The sequence below is a fragment of the Pteropus vampyrus genome, unplaced genomic scaffold (assembly GCF_000151845.1).
Source record: "Pteropus vampyrus isolate Shadow unplaced genomic scaffold, Pvam_2.0 Scaffold632, whole genome shotgun sequence".
In the NCBI taxonomy this organism is placed as follows: domain Eukaryota; kingdom Metazoa; phylum Chordata; class Mammalia; order Chiroptera; family Pteropodidae; genus Pteropus; species Pteropus vampyrus.
Window position 1 is genome coordinate 11,914 of NW_011889413.1, and position 21,772 is coordinate 33,685.

At 52.7% G+C, this 21,772-nt stretch overlaps 1 protein-coding gene across 3 annotated transcripts; it reads right to left on the bottom strand.

Moving 5' to 3' along the window:
* Positions 1 to 600: 600 nt before the first annotated feature.
* On the bottom strand, positions 601 to 21,098 carry PRMT2 (protein arginine methyltransferase 2). 3 transcript variants are annotated; one of them, XM_023525816.1, is made up of 11 exons: positions 20,952 to 21,098; positions 15,840 to 15,932; positions 15,051 to 15,233; positions 11,329 to 11,487; positions 10,336 to 10,500; positions 6,184 to 6,359; positions 3,990 to 4,119; positions 3,087 to 3,223; positions 2,183 to 2,255; positions 1,704 to 1,875; positions 601 to 1,150 (listed from the first exon to the last, which is right to left on the bottom strand). In XM_023525816.1, the coding sequence occupies exons 1-11, from the start codon at positions 20,988 to 20,990 to the stop codon at positions 1,065 to 1,067; spliced, it is 1,413 nt and encodes a 470-aa protein (XP_023381584.1). In that variant the 5' UTR covers positions 20,991 to 21,098; the 3' UTR covers positions 601 to 1,064. The 3 variants fall into 3 exon arrangements, with proteins under 3 accessions (XP_023381584.1, XP_023381583.1, XP_011383136.1); XM_023525815.1 differs by having other exon boundaries at positions 11,329 to 11,490; XM_011384834.2 differs by lacking the exon at positions 2,183 to 2,255 and having other exon boundaries at positions 11,329 to 11,490.
* Between the last annotated feature and the right edge of the window lie 674 nt (positions 21,099 to 21,772).

A 21,772-nucleotide genomic window follows, 5' to 3' on the forward strand; every position in this document is an offset into this window, starting at 1 on the left:
CACAGCCCCGCAGGCTGGGCGTCCATCAAGGCACTGGCCCACCTGGGCCTGGGGAGAGCCTGCTTCCTGCTTCACGGTCGACCCCCTTCTCACGACGTCCTCATGTAGCGAGGTGCTCTCAGGGGTCTCCCTTCCCTTCCCAAGGCTCCCACCTCGTGACCCAGTCACCTCCCAAAGGCCCCGCCTCCCAGCAACAGCACACTATGGGTTAGGGTTCAACCACGGACTTCCGAAGACACAAACATTTGATCTACAGCAAACACACGTTGCAAAATCCCATTCCAGCAACGTTCAGAGCCAGGCAAAGGCAACCATAGTCAGAAGTCAGGCGTGCCCCGTGGGGCGGCCCTCAGTGGAAGGAGTGCTTGGGGCCTCAGGTGTGTGGAAGTGTCTGGACCTGGATGCTGGCTACGTGTGTGTCCACTTTGTGAAATCTCATCCACCTGTACACTCATGACTTGCGTGGTTTGGGATATGTATACTACAATAAAAAGTTAACTAAAAATCAAAACCACACACACACAGAATCGTGGACGTGCACCTCCTGGCATGGAGGTTTCCCCATGGTGTCAGATGAGAAAGGTCCCAAGGCAATGCACGTCCGTTTGTTTAAAAATATTTATTGAGATGTACTATGTGCTGACACGTGATTCATTTGGAAGACGTCTCTACGGCTGTACTACGTCATGCAGAGCCCAGCGCATGCACCGCCACCTCGGGTCCTGCGCGTTGAGTGGATGAGCCGAGGGCGGGAGGGACACCACTGACACATGATGCACGGACAGTCACTTTCACGGGAGGACAGGTTGACACGTGTGCCCTACGAGTGTAGAACTAGACCTAGCTTAGGGACACTGTGCCCCCAACCGACCCATAGGCCGGCACTGTGGGCACCACTGGTGGACACCTGGGAACACAGCCTACTTCTAGAGGACAGACATGGGCGGTGACGGTGGCGAGGGCAGCCCAGGAGCCCGCAGGGACGGTGCTGCCCCCTGCCAGGCGGCGCGGGGCCGTGCGGGCTGCCACGGCAGCGTGCGTGCACGTCGTGCGGCCCGGCTCACTCACGGCCGCTGCTCCGACGCGCCCACGCTGCCTCCAAGCAGAACGGCCACTGTCATCTCCAGATCGGAAAGACTTTCTCTCCAACCTGCAGAGACGAAAGGAGCAGATCTGTCAGGAAATACGTCCCCGTTGGGCTCACACGCAGTGTTCCCAGCAACTTAACCCTGACGAGAGGGTGGCGTTCGCGCGTGGAAGCTTCTTAGACGACTAACTTGTAGCGTAAAACTGCCCCGAAGCAATGCACGAAACAGGTATTACAAGAGGGAGAGAAACCACCAACTAGTCCCGAACGAACCCCGGGTCTGGAGGAGAGAGCCCGCGGTCGGTGGCCCCGAGGGCACGAAGCCCACGGCCCCTGCCAGCCGCCGCCCAGTCAGGGCGCACGCCCGCCCCCTGCGGGCACGACGGTGCGAGGCCGCGTGAGGGCTCGGCCAGGGCTCCTGGGTGCACAGAAGGGGTGGCCCCCAGGCTGGTCTGGGTCTCCCGTCACTGATTCGTGTCACAGAGCAAACGACTCGCCTTCCCGCAGCTCCGTTTCCTGTCCTGTGAACGCTGGCACCCACCGCCCACCACCACCGTGTCACCACTGACCGCCCGGACCAGCACCACGGCGCGGGACGCACAGTGGAACGTCTTACTTTCTGCGCAGTGGGGTCCTGCCCGGAAGCGACCGACCAGCTCAGCGTGACGGACATGTGCCTCCTCCACACGGGGTTCCTCTGCAGCACGACCGAGCCCGTGACCACGTCCCCCACGTGCACGGGGACGGGCTCGTCCATCATGAACAGCACCTGCTTCCAGTGGGTGGTGCTGAAAGACACGCCTGCTGTTACTGTCCCCGCCCGACTGCCCAGAGTCACACAGCCAGGCGAGGACACGGCCAGGCGAGGACACGGCTCCGGGACACGCTCCGGTTCCATACGGGGTGAGGGCACCTGTCCCTGTCCCAAGGGCACATGGACAGACACAGGGTCCTGTATGGTGCCCATTCCCCTGCCCCTCAAAGGGTCAGCCTGGCTTCCACGTCCTGACACAGCGCATCCACCCCAAGGCACCCCACCCCTGTAAGCTGCTGACGCCCATGGTCTGGACGCTGCAGTTAAAAGAAGGGACATACGCTGACGAAACTGTGTCCAAAACCGTGGTAACTTCTGTGAAAGTGGGGGTGCATGTGAACGAGACAACTGCACCTTTTGGGGGACAACAGTAACACTTGGGCTCTGGCCCTCGACAGGCACCCCCGGCCCCCCATCACGCAGTCACGCTGGTCCGCACCCGACTCCAAGCCACCCCCTCAGCTATCATGAGCGTCTCTTTCCCAGGGAGCCACCTGGCCCCCTCGGGCCTCAGGTGTGAACTACCCTGGTCCCCAAGGTGAGCACTCTGCCCGCTGCCCAGAGGGAGCACTGGCTACCGGCCCGGCCCTGCCAGCCACAAAGACGCTCTGGCCAAACAGCTGCTCAGCCTCTCTCCTGTCGCAGAATGACAGCCCGGGTTCTTTGGGCCCAAATGCCCCCCCGCCCCAGGGCCTCCCGCACTTACGCCTGATGTCCACATCCCAGGGGGACTTCTGGGCAGTCCCTGGAAGGCCGGGAAAGCCCCAAAAGGTGGCGGTGCCACCTGGGAGGCCTGAACCACAGCCCGTCCCACACGACACATGCATCTCAGGGGACGTCTGCCTCCCCCGGGAAGTCTGAGAGAAGACCTGACTTCTGTGACAGATGCGGCAGCAGCTGAGACCAAGCCCCTCCTCCCGCAGTCCCTGTGCTCATCCCCGCCTGGAGCGGCCTGGACAGCGGGCGCGGGCGAGGGGCGCGCAAAGCCTGGGACTGACTGCCACACTGTCCAATCCTGCTGGACACCCCGGCCCAGGTCGACCTGGCCCGGGGGACCTTGGGTGAATCCCACATTCCTAGGTCTGGGAACTCCTGGCTCTGTCATGCCTCAGGCCATGCCAACGCCTTGAAGGACACTGCCCCACCCCGCACGCGCCGCCGGGCACCCGAGGGAGACACACTCACGGGTGGAACGGCCCCGTGCTCAGCACCAGCGGCGGCCCGTCCTCCTCCAGGCTATGGAAGCCGACGCTGAACCAGGCCGTGAATCCGTGCAGGCTGCCGGCTTTCTTGATATCGAAGCACAGCTCTCCTCTCATCATCTGGGCGTGACCAGACGGCCGAGAGAATGGACGGGGGTCAGGCAGGTGACACCAGGCCGCCCGGGGCCCTGGCAGCGAGACTCGGCACCCGCCCCGCTGGGCTCCCCCCCTCCACACCCTGCAGGCACGCTGGCTCAGGCCTGTGCCCACGTCAGGAACACGCTCCTGGCACCATGCACCGGACACACCATCCGAGGGACAGAGAGCGTGCTGACCCTGGTCCTGAGCTCACACGCAGCAGACGATCGTGAAAGCCTGTCTGCCTAATTTCTGACTCCAAATTTGAGCAGAATACTTTCTCTTCTCTGTTCTTGCATAAATAGAAGCTCAAGGCTGGGTCTCTACAACGGAGAAACTAATGCCTCAAAAAATTTAGTTTGCCCTTCCTGGGATCGTCCTGAACCCACAGCGCCACCTCGGGGCAAGAGGCGGAAGTAGCAGAAAGAACTAAGAACTTTCAACAGTAGCTAAAAAAATTAGGAAAAAATTTAATTAGAAAAAGCTCGAATTCCATGACGAAATGAGATACAATTTGTTTGAATCTGAAAATGCTGATAATATTGAACATAAATCAAAAAAGAACTGAAGACGTTAAAGAGTTAACTCTAAAGAAAATAACGTAACGATATAAAAGACAAAATCTGAACGGAGCACAAGAAAGAAAAGCCTAGGAAGATCACTAGCCAAAGGGTCACCGCCCCGCTGACCGCTAACTGCCCCGTGCACGCCGCTCCCGTCAGTCTGAGAGGGAGCGTGCCTTCCTCACCTCCAGGTCAGCGATCTGCACGGTTCTCATGTCCAGCTGCAATATTGTGCACGGTTCAGACAGACAGTCTTCCGGCTTCAAAATGTGGTTGTATTTGGGCTTCGAGAAAAACTCCTTGATTGCTAAAGATCTGGGGACAGTCAAAGTCAGTGCTCAGAGTTGTCACCCGCATCTTGGGCTGACTCACGTGTAACAGCATGTGCTTCCTCCCTCCTGTAGGGGCAGGACTTCTAGAGCCCGGGCAGCAGCCCTGAGGGCTCAGCGCCAGGTCCTGGCCCCCACCCTCCCTGTGGGCAGGCAGCCGGGGTGACAGGAAGCCCGGCCTGAGGAACCAGGCCCACCCTTCTGTCTGCCTCATGGTCACTTGGAAACCAATGGTCTCCATTCGCCTACGAGACTCAAGCAGCAACCTCCTGCCGTGCAGCCAAGTAAAAAGATCCTCCTGTTCCAAGACGGAAGGCGGCACCCGAGCCAACTCTCAGGAGAACCACAGCTGACCCCCGCCGGGCCCTCTGCACGCCACCCCCCACCACCGTCCCCCCGCCCTGCCATCCCCCCATGCCTCCATCCCCCTGCACACCGCCCCCCCGCCCCCCACCCCTGCCGTCCAACATCCACTTCACAGGCTGAACCCTGGACTTGCCAGGAAGGGATCATTTGCCACAGAAATGTTTCAAAAATTAAGCACAGCAATAACTTCTGAAATGGCAAATAAAAGTAAATATTTCAAGAGTCCACTGTACGTGCGGACACCCTTATAAGAGATTTTGAAAATACACAAAAATCTAAAAAGACATTTATATCTCCCATGCTCCTGCCTTAGCATTTTCAGATATTTAGTCATTTTTCTCCCCCACAGACATGTTGACGTACATGTGTGCAAAACAGCAACCGCCGTGTGTGGACGGCCTCAGACCGCCAGATTTACCACCTCTTAGCTCTAGGACCATTAGCTCGTCCTAAGAACACCTGGCTTTTCACACTCCACCGGATGGACACGTGGCAACGCAGCCTCCTTCCTATGGAGAGCCCCCCGCTCCCAGCATCTTGCGCATACACGACCACACCACGGCCTGTGGCGGATGCTTTGGAGCAGGAGGCTCTGACGGTAATGGGGCTGGACGCCTGGGCGCTGGCCCGTAGGGTCCCTGCACCCACAGCTCTGGGCACAAGATGCTCGTGCCTCTCCTGTCATACCTGTAGCTCATGCGGCACAGGCAGCTACCTTGGTCTGTGCTCATCAGGTGGGCAAAAATGGCATTCATTTTGATTTGCGTTTTAATTACTAATAATGTTGCAATTTTTTAAAAGACATTTATTGGTAATATTTGTGTGATATGCCTGTTCCTGGTACTTGGTTTACTGGTTCACTGGGACAGCCACCTTTTCCTGACTGACTCTAGTAACTCTAGTAACTGTCAGTAGTAACTTTGGCCAGGGCAGGGCCTCTTTCTTCCTGCCCAGGGTCTGACACATGGCCACGGGCTGCTGTAGCTGAGGCAGATGCTTAGAACAAAAAGGCCCACAGGCCTCTGTCGCACTGTGGACTCCCCTCCTGGACGTCTAGCAGGCATCCAGGCTCACCTGGTCCTTGCTACATGGACACAAGTTTCTCGCAGCTTCTGACAACTGGGGGCCCTTCCCTCATCTCCGGGGCTGATGCTGGCCTTTTCCTTGCACTGATGCAGAAGGGCAGCCTGCTCATGGCACCACCCTCAGAAGAGGCAACATCGAAAACCTGAAGGCCTTACCAGGAAATAGCTTTATGCTCAAACCTGAAGCTCAGCTGTACAAGTGTGTCACGTTAAAGACCCAGAATCACCTATTTTGGGGCATTGCTTTCTCTGCAAAATGTCAGGAATGACTTCACTGATGCATTCTCTGACCCCCACTGAAAATTTACAGCTCAGTGGGAACACGTATTTGTCACATGTTTACATAAGCTTCATCTTTAAACGTGACCTTATCTACACCATTGTATTTGGGAACATAAACTGCAAAAGACATTTCGATTCTCATCACATCTGTCATCTGTTTAAAGGCATCAGGGGCAAGCGCAACATTCTCAGGCGCCGGAGCTGGCTCAGCTCCGCGGCAAGTTCTACCAGAGCGACCGCCGTCTGCCTCAGAGACGCTGCGCCGCCCCCCGCTGCGGGGGTCCCGCGAGGTGCCGCACGCCCGAGCGGCCACTCACTTGAGCGCGCTGAGGTTGAACTCGTAGGCATTGTCCCAGAAGAGGACTTTGCTGCGGTAGTCTTTGTCAGCGCTGCAGGGCACGAGGTGCAGAGCGGCCGTGGTCGGCCAGATGACCCCATCCTCCTTCAGCCACGCGTCCCGGGCGTACAGGATGGACTCGATCATGAACTCGAACTGCACGGGAGGGAGACACACACAGGGACCTGCGACAGGGCCCCAGAGCTGCGCCACACAGTCTGGGGCCTTTACAGGGTTCGCCCTCAGGAGAATCACCAGCCAACACGTCTCAGGGGATTTATCTTCGACCCATGCGTCGAGGGTCACCGCCGATCGCAGCCTGGCTCTAAGTCGCATCACCTCATGTCAGGATGCGGACCGGGGCGTGGCTGAAGGTCGGCAGGGATCTTCACTGCCGCCTCTGTCCCCAGGACTTGGTCGCCACGTCTTTAAGAGACCTGTGTTGCAGGGCGTGACTGTCAATGCAGTCAGTCTGGTCTGGGGTCGTCTCTGAACAGTCACGACCCTGTAAGCTGCCTGAAAGGACTTCTTAAAATCACGAAAGGTCAAGGTCAAAGCAGGAGTGCCTCAGAGATTCATGTGGTACTTACTTCGGAATAGCGGCTGAGGGCACCTCGCGTCCCTCAGAACGCCCCAGGACACAGGCGGCCGGTGTTGCTTACGACGAAAGACCGGGCTCTGTGTTTGAACCAGTGGGCGCCGGGAAATGGGGCGGGAGCCAGCAGCTGTTTTCCTTAAACAGCCTCAGACAAGGTTTACTACGCAAGTAACGTGTGTTCAGTATGGGAAAACAGGACACTCAGAAAAGCACAAACGAGCATAAAAACCACGAGTAAACCAAGAAGGAACCATGATCACTGCTCAGCAGTTTACCCTCAACGATTTTTCTTCAAACACACACGCATACACATGTGAAAAGTATGTAACTTTTAATTTTAATTTTAAAATTATTGTACAGTAAATCAACCCCTCTAACTTCCTCCTTTTTCTTCTTAAAACAATGTTCCTCTCCCCTGTTTGTTAGACTTGCCTGTGGCTTTGCTATCGCTTGCTGGTCTTGCTGGTCCAGAGTTTCGATTATTTGCTGTTATTAAATAAACCTGTAACCGCTGGTAAAATAACTGACTTTCCTTTCTAAGGTCGGCAGCCCTTTTCCTCTAAGTCGCTGAAGTTACGTATGTGGAGAAGGAACCAGAGAAGGGAGCGTGGTGAACTCAGGGCCAGGCCAGTGCTTCGCCCTGCGCCTGCCGTGTGGTCAGTGGGGGGGTGGCGGAGTGTGCTTCCTCTCTGTCACCGGGAACTGAGGCTGGTCACCACCAAACGTAATTTTAAAAACAAAATCGCAGTAAGACTGCGATACTTTTTGTGCTTGTTTTTTTAACCCAACAGTCACCAATTTTTCTCTAAGTTTATTAAGAATGTGTCTAAAACATAATTTTTAATGGCAACAAATTATTCTTTAGGAACTGCCAGTTATTCCTACTTTTTCCAATTTCCTTCCATTTTAAATGGTGTTGCCATGAACGTTTTTTAGCATGAATTTGTGTACCAATCTGATTATCTCCTTAGATAACTTCATTTAATAATTTTCAGTGCTTCTTGATACCTTCTACTCTATTTGCCTTCAAAAAGCTACACCAGCACATGCTGCCAAAGTAGGGGAGTGGGGAAGTCTCCCCAGAACCTCCACACGGGTGTCACCAGATGGCAGGTGGTCTCTCAGCCAGTGTCACGGCTCAGAAATACTGAAGCTACTTCTTGGATTATCGGTGACACTGAACACTGTTCACAGTCTGGCCTTCTGCCTTCTCATGCCCCCGGCCCACCTTCTTGGGTTGTTCGTCGTGTGCTTTCTTGTTGGGGCCTTTCTGAACTAAGGACATCAGCCTTTGTCATATAAGCTGCAATTCTTTACAGCTTCACTTACCTTCTAGCAATGCGTAGGTGGGTCATAGTTTATAGTGTCCTTACGGGCTTTGTTCTTACAAAGACCTCGTCCTAAATCAGATAAATTTTTTAGCAACTGTTTTACGTTTCTCTTTTTAAAACCGCATAACTCTGTAACCCACCTGGGACTTCTTTTAGCTGACCGTGTGAAGGAGGACCTGACCACTTACTGCACAGTGACCGTCTCGGCAGCACCTCTGGACGATGAGGTGCCCCGGCCTCACTGACTGGACACCGCCCCTTACTATGAAGCGCGCGCACATGCATTTGTTTCCGGACCGGCTCTTCGGTTCCATGATCTCTGTCTGATACTATACGTCACAGCAGAGCGGGGAGGTGGACAGGAGACTGGGACCTGAGGTCTGAGGAGCCTGGAGCCCGGCTGAGGGTGCCAGGTGGCAAGCAGCACAGGAGGGGCGGCTGCAGGGGACGGCGGGCTGTGCACAGAAACGTGAGGCTGTGACGGCTCCCAAATTCTCAACCTCCCTATCTCCAGTCTCACCAACTCTGGGCCCCGTCAACAGACACCACAGGAACCCCCTGGCAGTGTGTACCCAAAGCAGCTGAGCCCCCCCACGCTCCGGGCTCCTCTCCTGAGCTTCTGTCCTCACTTCTGTCCTCACCCCTGTCCCGCACTGGGCAGGTCAGCACTGACAAGAGTGCCAAGTGATTTTCCTTGAACGTGACAGCCACACCTCTCCCCTGGGTGCCACGCTCAGGCCACGCCCCTCCCTGGGGTCCACCTGCACCTGCCAACTCCACTAGTTCATGACCAGTGCTGGCTGCCCCTCCCCACTGGGCGGCGCCAGCCAGCCCGACCAGCAGGTCCCAGGTCCCCACCCGGCCTCCTCTGCCTGAGGGACTGTGAACCCACCGGCGTGAGCCTAGCCATCCCTCCTGATGAGTGCAGGGAACCCACCCTGCGCTGTCGGCTCTGTCAGGTGCTCTCCGACCCTGACCCTACGGGTCTCACCACCTGCAGACCCAGTGGGGCCACCCATGCAGGACGTGCTCTCCACGCCACCCCTAAGAAGTCCCAGACCATGGCCACTGCCCAACACGCAGCACAGCCTAACCCAGCTTCTGCCGGCCTAGTGACCACCGGAACAGAGGGACACGAATTCCACGCTGCCCCGACCAGGTGCTGCCCCCTTCCCTCTCCCACTGTTGGCCCCTGCATGCTCCCCCTCAGGAGCAGACTCAGACCCTCGGCAGCCAGGCGCCGCCAGCTGCACAGGGCATACAGTAGGCCGGCTACCCGTGTCCCCACGGCCAAGAAGGGCTCACTGAGCACTGAGTGAACGGACACTGCTGTTCAGGAGACACAGGCCAACACACACCTTATGGATTAGCAGTGTACTTGGCCCCCTTTTTCCCATGGACCACCTTATGAGTCCACAGGTGTTATCAATAAGCCAAACTGTGACACGGATGTTGAGTCTGTTCACACAGTATCTTCAGCATTTCGACAGGGCCAATGGCCTGACATCATCTGCTATCACCTCCTGCGTCTCTGAGTCTATGAGAAGCCGAAGGCTTCCACCAGCACCTACTCGCTGCTCACTCAGACAGCGTCTGGGGAACACCGGCTGCATTGCCCTCGCTGTCACCCCAGCGTCACTGCTCTGGATCTTCAGAACTAAATTTTAGGTCAGGATGTTTCACTACATCTCAAGTCCCGAGCCGGGAGAGGGTCGAGCAGAGGGTCCCCAAGAGGTGCAGGCCTGCAGGCCTGGCTCCCTCCCACCTGTCGGCTGCCCCTGAGCTGTCGCTGAGCACGCAAGGCAGCATGCGGGGCGGGCCAGCGCGGAAGCAGGACGCTGCCCTCTCCCCCCCAGGCTGGGTCTCACGGGGGCCACGTGGGGGGCGGCTGGGGCAGGGGACACCCAGGCTAGGAGAAGAGACGAAGACTCGGCGGGCATCAAAACGGCAGCCTGGGGCAGGGAGCACTGGGTGTTCACAGACCCCAAAGACAGCAGGGTTTACGGAGCTGACTCACGAGGAAGTTCCTTGGGTATCTTATAAAGGCGTTTTTTTAATCAGTTAAAAATTCAAGACATTGAGCCAGTGTCCATATCACAAATCAGTTATGTAAATCTGACCCTAGGGAAAAAGTCAAAACTAACGGCGACCTGTGAGGGCTCCAGCGCCCAGCCGGCTGCCTGACGGCCCCGGCGCCGCTTACCAGCAGGCAGGTCCCCATCCACTCCGACACCAGCACGTCCACCTTCTCCGGCAGCACCACGTCCTCCACCTTCTGCTGGAACACGGTGATGACGTCGGCGAAACCATTCTGCACGACCAGCTGGCCCGTGTGCTGCGCCATCTCGCTGGCCTCCACTGCATACACCTGCATGTGGTGCAAGCACCGTCAGTGCCCAGCCTGGCACTGGACGGCACCTGTCATCACCCCGGCTGAGTCAGAACCAACACCGGAGAAAACGCCAACGGCAGGAACGGGGGGCAGTGCTGGCGGCGCCGGGGAGGGGAGCTGCCTCAAACGGACTCCACCTTCCACCTAAAGGCAGACAGGCCGCGGGTGCGCAGAGGCCTCTGCATCCACGTGGGAGCCCCCACCCAGGGCCTCCTGGGTAAGGCCAGGCCCAGCTCCCGCTCACACCGCCACACCCCCTTAACTGACAGCGGAGGGCCTCGGCACCCGACTGCGGACAGTGGCACTTTCAGGGTGTCAGTGGCTCCTGATATAATCTGAAGTCCATGTTCCCAATGGAGGGAACTGGGCACCTCATCCTGGTTCCAGCGGGATTGGATTCAGCGGTCTCTGCACTGCAGTGTCACCTGCCTGTGTCAGGGGCCGCATGGGGCTGCAACTGTGCGTAGCCCGGGCGTGCTGGAAAGGAAGTGAGGTTGTCCGGCTCCTGCCAGGCGGTCGCTGCTAGACACGTGGATGACACCTGGATGGTGACCTACGCGTGGACGTGTTTCTATATTTACCAGAAATGAATGTTTCACAAACACGCCCACCACGTGCATCGCTCAGACACCTTCCACCTGTTCCAGCCCGCTCGATGCTGCCTGTGGCTCATTCAACCCACGGCACGGCCTGGCCGCTCGGCCTGCAAGGACGCGCCAGCGCTTCGCCCGCTCGCTGCCTGGCACGTGGTCGGCGCTGAGAAGCGGCTCGGAAGCCGCTGCAGAGACTGCGCTGGGCACTCACCGCTTTGGGCTGCGCGTGATGCGCACAGAAGAGGCTGATGATGCCGGTCCCGCAGCCCACGTCCAGGATCACCTTGCCCCGGAGGGACTCTCTGTTCTGCAGGATCACGTGGTGGTACTTAGTTGTCCGTGGCTGGTCCGTCAGCATCTCCAGGTGGAGCTTCTGAAGGAAAAGCACGTGGGGACTCACCGCCTGTAGGCGGAGCTGTGGCGAGCTCTGGTTTAATCAGAGGCTGGGACCACACCTGGAAACACGCCCGCACTCAACACCGCGCAGACAGTGAAGGAATGAACTGGAAGGTTCTGGGATCCTTCCAGCTCAGCGGGACAACTCCGCACGAGCGGGTGAGGGAGAAGCAAGTGTGGGCCACGCGGGACACGATGCAGACGTCGCCCTGCTGACCATCGTTCCCGCCCGAGACGGGAGGAACTGCCACGTTCCTGACCAGACACAACTTGGCCGAGTGTCTGCCAAGGGAGGACACGGACAGGCCACCGGGAGAGATCCTAGGGGATGCACCTGGGGCCCCAACCCCACAGCCCTCTCCACACAGGGACCAAAAGCCACTCTGGCCCGTATCTGTCCCTCGTTTGCTCTCGGAGTGTAGGAACTATAGCTGCGGGGGGAGGTGACAACCCCACTGACCCTTGGAGGTTCAGCTCGAGGCCCCCAGACACATCCAGAGGGAAGAGAACATCTGACGCCCAAGGACGCGTCCCATGGGAACTCGGCCAATCCCCAGGGAGGCAGAGAAAGGCCCTTCCAGGTGGGTCGTGAAGCCACAGACACATCAGAGCCCTGGCTGCTGGTGAGGCTGTACCCACAGCCCATCCCCGGCACCCCACTCCCCAGGGCTCAAGCTGCAGAAAACCCGGGCCCCAGACACACAGCCAGGCCACGCAGACTGTGTTGGCACAAACAGGGGTCTGGACAGGCCTTCACAAGCCCAGCCTGGCTCCTCCCAAAGACACCGCTGACCGAAAAACAAAGGGTCAGACAGAAGGATACCGAGTGGCATCGAGATCCAGGCACCCACCTGTGAAGTCCCCGAGACAAGATCACAGCCAGGACAGGTGGGTGAGCCGACCTCAGGGAAGGGAGCGTGGGAAGGGATTAGCACTAGCAAAACACATGCAGAGCAGTGTCCCCAGGACAGAAGCCCAGCTCACAGTAACACAGGCACCCCTTCAGCAAAAGGGTGCAATTCTAAATATTTCTGTGCCTAACAAGTGCTTCGAAATACACAAAGCAAAAGGCAACAGGATGCAACAAGAAACAGACAGATTCACAACGATGGCAAGAGACTGCGGCACCTCTCAGCAGCTGACAGAAGCACACAGCCAGGACACAGCCTGGAACGGCACCGTCTACCAACCGAGCCACCTGATGTTTATGAACACGTCACCCAGCCGTCACCAATAACAGCACACGAAAAACACCTCGGAATAGAGAACAAGAAATGACACGGCCCTGCACAATCAAAACCTTAAACTCTGAGACATAAAACAAGGCTTAGGAAACGGCGGAGTCGGCGTGACATCACAAAGGTGTCACTTCCCCCTGAATTAATGCAAAAGCGATTACTATGCCAAACGGTCTGGCATGGAGGGGAGAGAACAAAACAAATGATGACAAAATTAGTTTCAAAAAAATAAATGGACAAGGCTAGCCACGAAAATGCTAAAAAATGGGAGGACTATTTTAACATTTGGGAGGCCTAGCTCTCCCAAAGGCTAAGAAGGATACAATGACGAAAAGCAATGAGGAACTGCAGAAGAAATTAACAGATCAACCAAGCAGAACAGAGGGTCCAGAAACAAACCCCAGAGACGTGGCCTGTGGTAACTGCATTTCCGCATCAGCAGGAAAGGCGGGCTCGGCGACCGCGGCATGTTTGTGGGGAAATTAAGTCAGACTCTCACTTTTTTCTTGCAAGTAAAATACTGATTTGAGTACTTCATTGTAAAACATGGAATCCCAAAAGTTCTAACGGAAAGTGTGGGTATTCACAATCTTGCAGTGCAGATCTTCAAAAGTTAGGACTCAAAACCCAGAAGCCACACAGAAAAGAAAGATAAATCAGACCACTCAGAGGCAAGAAGTTCCAGGGAGGCAGTGGCAAGCGGTGTGACGTGTGTCCTGGCTAAACTGTCATTTAACATTTACATCGACAGAAATTTTTTTAAAGGTGCAAAACATATGAAAGTTATCCAGAAAAGGAAGAAACACAAAAGGCCGATAAAACATAAATGCCTGATCCCACTCTGGAAAGTGGAGATCAGATGCCGTGCTCCACCTTGGCTGGGACCTCTTCCGCAGCAAGGCGCCTCGGGGGACAGGGGCGCAGTCCCAGCAGTGCGGCGGGCGGGACCCAACAAGAAAGCGCACCCTGCACCCGCCCGGCGGGACACGGAGGGGCCACAAAGGCGTCAGATCAGCAGTGTCCACCAACATGGTCCTCTGAGTCGCCCCACACTGCGGCTGCTGTGAAGACGATCTCTGAACACACGCCCGTGAGCGGGGCGGGCGAGCGGCCGCTACGGAGACACCAGCGCAGTGAGGGGGCGCCCCGGATTACCCGTTGGCCCACCTGGCCCAGCCACCGGGGCGGCTCTGAGGCCGCCGCGGCCACTCCGTCCAGCGGCAGACCGGGCCCGGCGCGGAGCCGGCATGGGCAGCGTGCACCGTGGCCGCCCTGACCGAAAGGCCGTCATGCGCTGCGTCACCACGCACAACGTCGAGGTCCGTCTACTTTGGCATTTTTATTGTGAAATGTGACGTCTAAGGACCGGGCACTTTTTCAACAGGACCATGGCAGCCAGCTGCGCCTGCTCCCCGCCCGCCAGCCCTGCGCCCCCCACAAACACACGCGCGGCCTCGCACTTCACACACCTCGTCACTCAGGTTCCCTCGGGTGTCCTGCCCCTTTCCCTCCACGCTGTGTCTGCAAAATCCATCTGGCAAGTACCTGTTTTTACCTCGTTTCAGAATGTACATGTGCTTGTTTGGACAACAGGATTATGGGTCCTTACACTGAAAAAACTAACAACTAGGTATTTAGAGGTATTATTACTGTTGGTTTACATAACTCCTTTTGTATTGTTTTTAGAGTAATATATATTAATTTTTAAAAAATACTGCGAATAGTTCACATTGCTCAGATGACATTTCTAAACCAGGAGCTAACTCACTACCGTCCAGGGGCCAAGCTAACCCACCACCAGCTTTCTACGGCCTGCAAGCTACGAATGACTTTACATTTTTAAGTGGTTTTTAAAAATCAAAAGAAGAGTATGTACAGCACAGAGAATACAGTCAGTAGTACTGTGGTAACTACGTGCAGTGCCAGGTGGGTGCCAGACTCCTCGGGGGACCACGTCGTAAATTACATAAGTATCTAGTCAGTATGCTATACACCTGAATATAAAATAATCCTGAATGTCACCTGTAATGGAAAAATACAAAGGAAACAAGAAGAACATGGCACACGAGAGTTATATGAAACTCCAATCTCGGCATCACAGGTGACGCTTCCTGAACAAGCTGTGCTGCTTCTTTGTGTCCAGCAGTGGATGGCACACAATGGCAGAGCTGAGTGGCCACAAGTCAGCCGTGTGGCCTGCTAAGCCCTGCTCTAAGCAACGAGCAGAAGCCCAGAGACTGAGTTTAAAAGTGAGAATCTAAAACCAGAGATGCGAATCCAGCCCCTGAGCAGCCCGTACCAGGGTCCCGTAGCTGCCGAAATACTCCTCGTCCTGCCATGTGTCCTCGGGGTCGCAGTCCTCCAGGTGCTTGCCCAGGTGGTTCGCGGGGATGTACCCGCAGCAGCCGGCACGCTCGCCCCACCACCAGTCGGCAGTTGTCTGTCTCAGGACGAGAATCTTCTCTCCTCTCAGAAAACTGAGCTGGAAGGAATGCACAGAAGGGAACATTCAAGGAAAATCTGTAGTTGTCCTTTCAACTGCAGCCTCGTGACAAACCCCCGACCGTGAGCCCAGTCACAGCAACTTCATGCCAGCCACCGGGTCAGGGCGATGCGCCCAGGGCTTGGAGGGCGGCTGGCTACGTGGGGGAAAGCACACCTTAACTGATTGTTTTTAAAGAAGCACCTTCTGGTGGCTCAGGACAGAATTTCTCCACAGCCTCTCCACCGACACTCAGATACGTGGTAGCTGACGCTAAGGAATCCTCTTACGAAGGAAAGAAAGCCACGTACAAGTGGATGTTTTTATTCTGCAACCTTATTTTTCATTAACCAGAACAAGTTCTCAGTCTAGGTTTCCAAGCAGACACTGGAGCGGTACTTCCTCCCCATTCCTCACCAGGGACCCTTCGCACCAGGCTTGGGGACAGAATTCCTCAGGCCGGAGGAGCAGGCGGGCCCCTCATGGCCTCACATGGCTCTATGAATCTGAATGCTCCTCACTTGGCCGTGCTAGGACTTCTGGAAAATTCCACCCACTGTCACTCAACACGCTGAATCCACACACACATCTGATGCGCACAGCTACCTGTGTCTCATCGGTGGCAGAATAGTCTGCGATGGCCACAAACTCCTCGGGGTGCACGGCCTCCTCACAGTGCTGCACGGCGGCTTCTCCCTCCTGCGCAGAGCAAGCACACGGGAGTGACCAGGGGCTCCCTTCCTGTCCCTCTCTGCCGTCTGTCTGTCTCCCTCTTGCTCCCTCCGTCTCTCCCCCCGTTTCTGTCTGTCTGTGTGTGTCTCTGTCACCCTCTCTGTCTCCCTCTGGCTCCCTCTCGCTCTCTCTGGCTCCAGGTTATCAGGGTGGTTTCAAATGAAGATTCAACGTGACCCACTTTTTATCCCACAAGCAGTCTGGGTCATCGACACTCGCAGAATCAAGGGGTCTTACCTACAGCCACCATTACTTTTTATCTCTAGTACAAAATGATTTGCATCCTCAAGAGACATCAAAGAAAGAAGACGAGGGCACTTTTAGTGACTGACCCCTAACCATCAGCATCGCTTCCTGAAAGTAACGCCCAGTCCCAGGGGAAAGAAAGCCCCGTCTTTGGGCTCTGGGTCCTCATCAGGCCCAAGGACAGAGCTGAGTGGGCCTCACGGAAGACCCAGGGGCGGAGCGGGGAACCTGGATCCCCGTGTGGCTTAACTGGGCCCCACTGCTGCTCAGGACCCAGGAGGGGGCCCTAGGCCTGGGAGCACGCACGCTTCCCATCTCTCACTCTTCATGAGAAGGGGTGTGCCTGGGGACATCGCCGGAGCTGGCAGACCTTCCAATCACGGTCTTGGCTCACCGGAGCAACCCAGTTCACTATACGCATTGCAAACAAACCTTCCTGAACATTAAGGCACTTCCTGTTCGCGTCGGAAACTGTGTGAAAGCACGAGAACACAGAGGAAAATGACCACCAGCTGCAGCCTCCCTCGCTGGTAGGAGATAATTTAACGATTAACATTTACACCCTTTCAGGCTTTTTTTCCTAAAGTGAATGCATAACACGTGCATCAGGGTGTTTATCAACGTCATACAGTTCTGCCCTCTGCCTCGTTTCCGCTACTAAATTCTGAACATTTTCCTTCGTTATTACATGTACTTCTAATCACCACATTTTTAATACCTGATAGTATTCCATTCTATGAAGCAACAAAACTTACTTATCCAATCTTCTTGTTTTGGAGACTTAAACTGTATTCAGTTTTTAGTAGTATGACTTATGTGAAGATTAACTTTCCGAAATGTAAATCATTTTGTCTGATAATTTTCTTAGGATAAATTCTGAACGTCAAATTCACGGATCAAGACGATACACGCTTTGATGAATTCCGATATTGACACCAACGGCCCTCCAGACACGGGCTCCTGAGACTCCTCCGTGGGCGCAGGACTCCCCCGGGAGTGAACGCTGCACCCTCCCGCGCTCTAGGCGGCAGTGAGTGCACGTCACCCTGATCTCCGCCAGTGTGACAGGAGACACGACCTGCCTGCTGCTTCCACCTGACAGTGATTACCATGAGGCCACACGTGTTTTCTAAGCACTTATCGGTCACCTGCTTTATTTGGCTAATTGCCCCTGTATCCCCTGTCCACATGTTCCTGTCGTGGACGGTAACGTGAAGGCTCTTAGCACAGTACCACCTTCTTCAGAGCCTGTCCCCACCGCGCTCCACCCACACCACGCCCCTCACTGCGACCCCTAACCCTAATCGGTCACCTGGCGCACACCCTCCCACACTTCCTCCAAGCTCGCGTCACACACGTGGGCTTTTTCCTTGGACATAGTTTTCCGCAAAGGACACCACGAATCCTTAATTTTGCTTTTTCACTCACACAGGACCTTGTGGAAAACTGCCCGGCGGTCAGCACCCTGACTGGCTCTTCCCAGTGACGACGTGACCGCACAGCAGGAATCTCGCCTGCCTCTTCGGTCACCCTAGACTGAGGGGCTTTCTTTTGGTGTCCGGTTTTCTACCCCCTTAACCAGTGTTGCCATAAACATCTGTGCACATTCATCCTCATGTGATGACATTTTATTTCTGTGGCATAGACTGCACAGCTTTTATTCGAATATTTGTCAGATCCTTTCCATAAAATCTGTAACACATCACACTTCACCAGCCGCACGTGGAGGACCCTCTTCCTGAACACTCAGCAGCAACAGGCATTACCGCTGTCCTTAATTTTTTCCAAAGGGAGAGATGTACAGATCCTACAAAAGCCTTTTGACAGTATAAAGAAACAACAGTAATTTATTGTGAGATTTATAATATATAGAGAGAAGTACAACAGTTACAACAATAGCGCAAGAAATGGGGGCTGGAAATGGAACTAACTTGAGGGTTCTCCTATCGTGAAGTAGATAGGTTCAAGACTGGAATAGGTTAAGGATTCATACTGCAGTTTCTTGGATAACAACTAAAATAACATCAAAAAGAACAGCAAAAAAGCCAATAGAAGAGATAACACAGAATTACAGAAAATACTTTATTAATCCATAGAAGGCAAGAACGGAGGAAGGTACAAAGAATAAATGCGATACAAAGATAACGAACAGCAAGACGGCAGACGCAATCACATCAGTCAGCACGTTAAGTGTTAACAGACTAAGCACTCTGATTAAGGGGAAGAAATTATCTGACAGAAACAAAAAGGACACAGCTGTGGGCTCCTGGTAAGGGAAGCACTTGAAGTCTAAGGGACCAGGAGGGCTGAACACGGAGGCGAGCGTCCCGGTGAGTGCGGGGGGAAGCGCGAGCCGGGAGAAGGCTGGAGCGGCGACAGAGACAGAGGCGATCGATGGCAGGAAGTGCCAACAGGTAAAAAGAAAGGTTTTGTAAAAATAAAAGGGCCGATTAACCGAAAAAACAAAAACTACCCTAAACCTATGAGTCAAAAAAGATTCAAAATAGACAAAGCAAAAAATGACATATCTTAAAGGAAACAAAAAAGACAAATCCACAATCACAGCAGAGATTTTTAAAGCTTACCTCACTCACTAATTCAAAGAACGAATGAACGAAAAAATCAGAAAGGATATAGAGCTCCGAACAACAGTAAAGCCCAGGAGATTTCACTGACATTCACCCAGCAACTGCAGAATGTCTACTCTTTGCAAGTACACGTGAGACATTCACTGAAGTAGCCCATTGACTAGACCATAAAGCAGGCCTGAATACACTCCAAAGGATGGAAATTTTACAGAGTATGTTATATTTTCTGACCAAATATAATCAAACTAAAATTAAGTAACAAAAAGATAAGTCAAATTTCCCAATGTTTGGAAATAAAGCAACACGTTTCTGAAGAGCCCAGAAAATTTCTAATTTCCACTGTGATATATTAGAAAGTACTTAAACTGAATAATGAAAACCAATGTATTTAAATGTATGGGGTGCAGCTAATGCAGGGATTAGAGGAAAAGTTAAAGCTTTAAGACATACGTTACAGAAAAAAGGTTTAAAATCAGTGATCCCAGTTTCCATCTCAAGATGCTATAACAAGAGTAAATTAAACCCAAATAGAATTGAATAAAATAAAGATAAAAGCTGAAGTCAATAGATGAACAAGGAGAAAATCAACAAAGAAACAGGTTCTCTGAAAAGATAAAAACTAAGAAGACTGAACACAAGGAAAAAGAAATAAAACACAAACTGTGGAAATGAGGCCTCTCTTCTGTAATGGATGCTATTACCAGGATGAACACAAATATTGGAATAATATTTCAATATAAACTTAAACGACATTTCAATTGGACTCACAAGTGATCAGAAAACTAAAATAACAAGATACCATTTCTAATCTATCAGACTAAAATTGAAAAGTCCAATGCTCTCACGTGTCTGCCAGCACTGTGGGCTCCTAGCAGACCTACGAACTGGTAAGGCCGCTTGGAAGAACAACTGATCGCCATCTAGTAAAACTGCAGAGATGTAGCCACTTCCAGCCTGTGATGCCATCACCGGGCACATGCCCTAGAGCACGTGTACACAAGGGGTTTCCTGCAACACCCATAGAAAGAGAAAAAACTGGAAACATGTCAAGTGTCCAACAAACGGGAATAAATACAATGTGGTGTACACCTACTGTACACGGACCTATGTACCCATCGGTCATATAGGAACTCGTTGCCGAAGCACCCTTGAGGACTAGCTCTACACGCACATCAAGCACAAATTCCCCAATTTCCACTAGTGGAAACGGCAAGCCGCAGATGACACACAGAATGCGATGCCACTTAGGCAGATTCTGAAGACACCTACGTAAGGCATAAAAGTATAAAAAATGGTGCAGAAGCTCAAAGATCAATTCTTAATTCATGGTTGTGTTTGCTTCTGGAGAAAGAGGAAGAATGGGACTGGGGTTGGGGAAGAAACGTTATCTGTAAGTTTGTTTTATATACTGTGTGTGTTCTGAAGCAAACACGACAAAATGCTAACAAAATGAGACTTCTGTGTCACATGTACTTGATGTTTGCAGTAGTATTCTGTAAATGTTCTAATATTTTTTCTATTTCTCAGCAGAAAAATGAGACATCCACGGAATTAAAACATTTTGTGATTAATTTTAAGAAACAGATTAATAAAATGACCCAACTATAAATAAAATTCCTATATATAAAAACCCAAATGAAATTAGAATCATTAGAATGAAAGGAAAAATATGTTAAAATTAACATGACAGACGTAAAAATGTTTGATTTTTAAAGAACATTATTTGAGTATTCATTTGGTTTTTAATGTTATGTAATCAACATTCTTTGACTTTTAAAGTCACTTTTTTTTAACTGCTAACTTGAATGAAATTTTATATGTCCCAGGCAGAGAAGCAGTATGAATACACAAATCTTTTCTAATATGTGTGATCTCCTTTAACACATTATGCCACGGACTTTATTAAACAACTAAGAAAATGTGCTTGCTTCACCAGTCCAGGTACCAAGAACGGAATCCTAGACTCCTGGGAAATTCTTACAATGCACAATTGAGAACGTCACCTGTGACCGCTTCCCATATTTAAGCATCACGGGGCTGGTGGCCACTTTCACGAGTACAAGGAATGCGCCATCGCTCTGGGCTGAGCTCAGCTCTCAGTAGTGTTCACAGTCCTTAAGATCTGGTTCCTACACGCCAGAACAGAACTTACCTGAGGTTCGCTTCCGGGGCAGTCACCTGACGTTGCCATAGTTCTCTTAGGAGCTGCCGCATAGCTGCCACTTTTAACGCTGCATTTTCCTCTCTGTTTCTACTTTAAAAGAGAGAAAGAGAAAATGCGTCATTATATTGCATAATAATAAAGTTCACATCACTTCTAAGGTCCTTGATAAAGGTTCTCTACCAAATGGAAGTAAAACATGTATATATAAAGGATGCAATAGAAATAAAATTTATAACCACAATTCTTTACAAAAAAAATTGAAAGCATTTAAAATTTATCACCTTCAAAGAAGTGTGTTTCCTTCACTAATCTGCAAGGTGTTAATATTATTCATTGGCCGAAACCTGTTAGTTAGCTTCTGTCAGATCACTGGGTTGATTTAAAACAGCAAATAGATGTAAAATCTTTCCTTGGGCTCCTGCTAGCTTTCATTCCACTTAAACACTTTAAACTTTCCTACTTGGGGCTTTAAAGTGTTTCCACTAACAGGAACCAAGGTCTGCATATTACAGAGGTTTTCCTTCTCCTTCTCAATTCTTAACATTCCAGTGACAGCATAATCCATACTATGCTCTAAGATGAACTTTAATTACATAGCAATTGTGTTTAACATGCGTGCTTCACTTATCAATCAAGACTTATTTCTGCGACATCTGTAATTACAAATACTAAGATGCACAAGTAGCATTTTCTTTGGAAAAGAGTGCATTGGGACTAGGGTGGGACAAGGCCTGAGTGGGGCCGGGATAATAGGGCGGGGTCAGGATGGGGCGGGGGGCCGGGTTGATGGTGGGAGCGGGGTCATGATG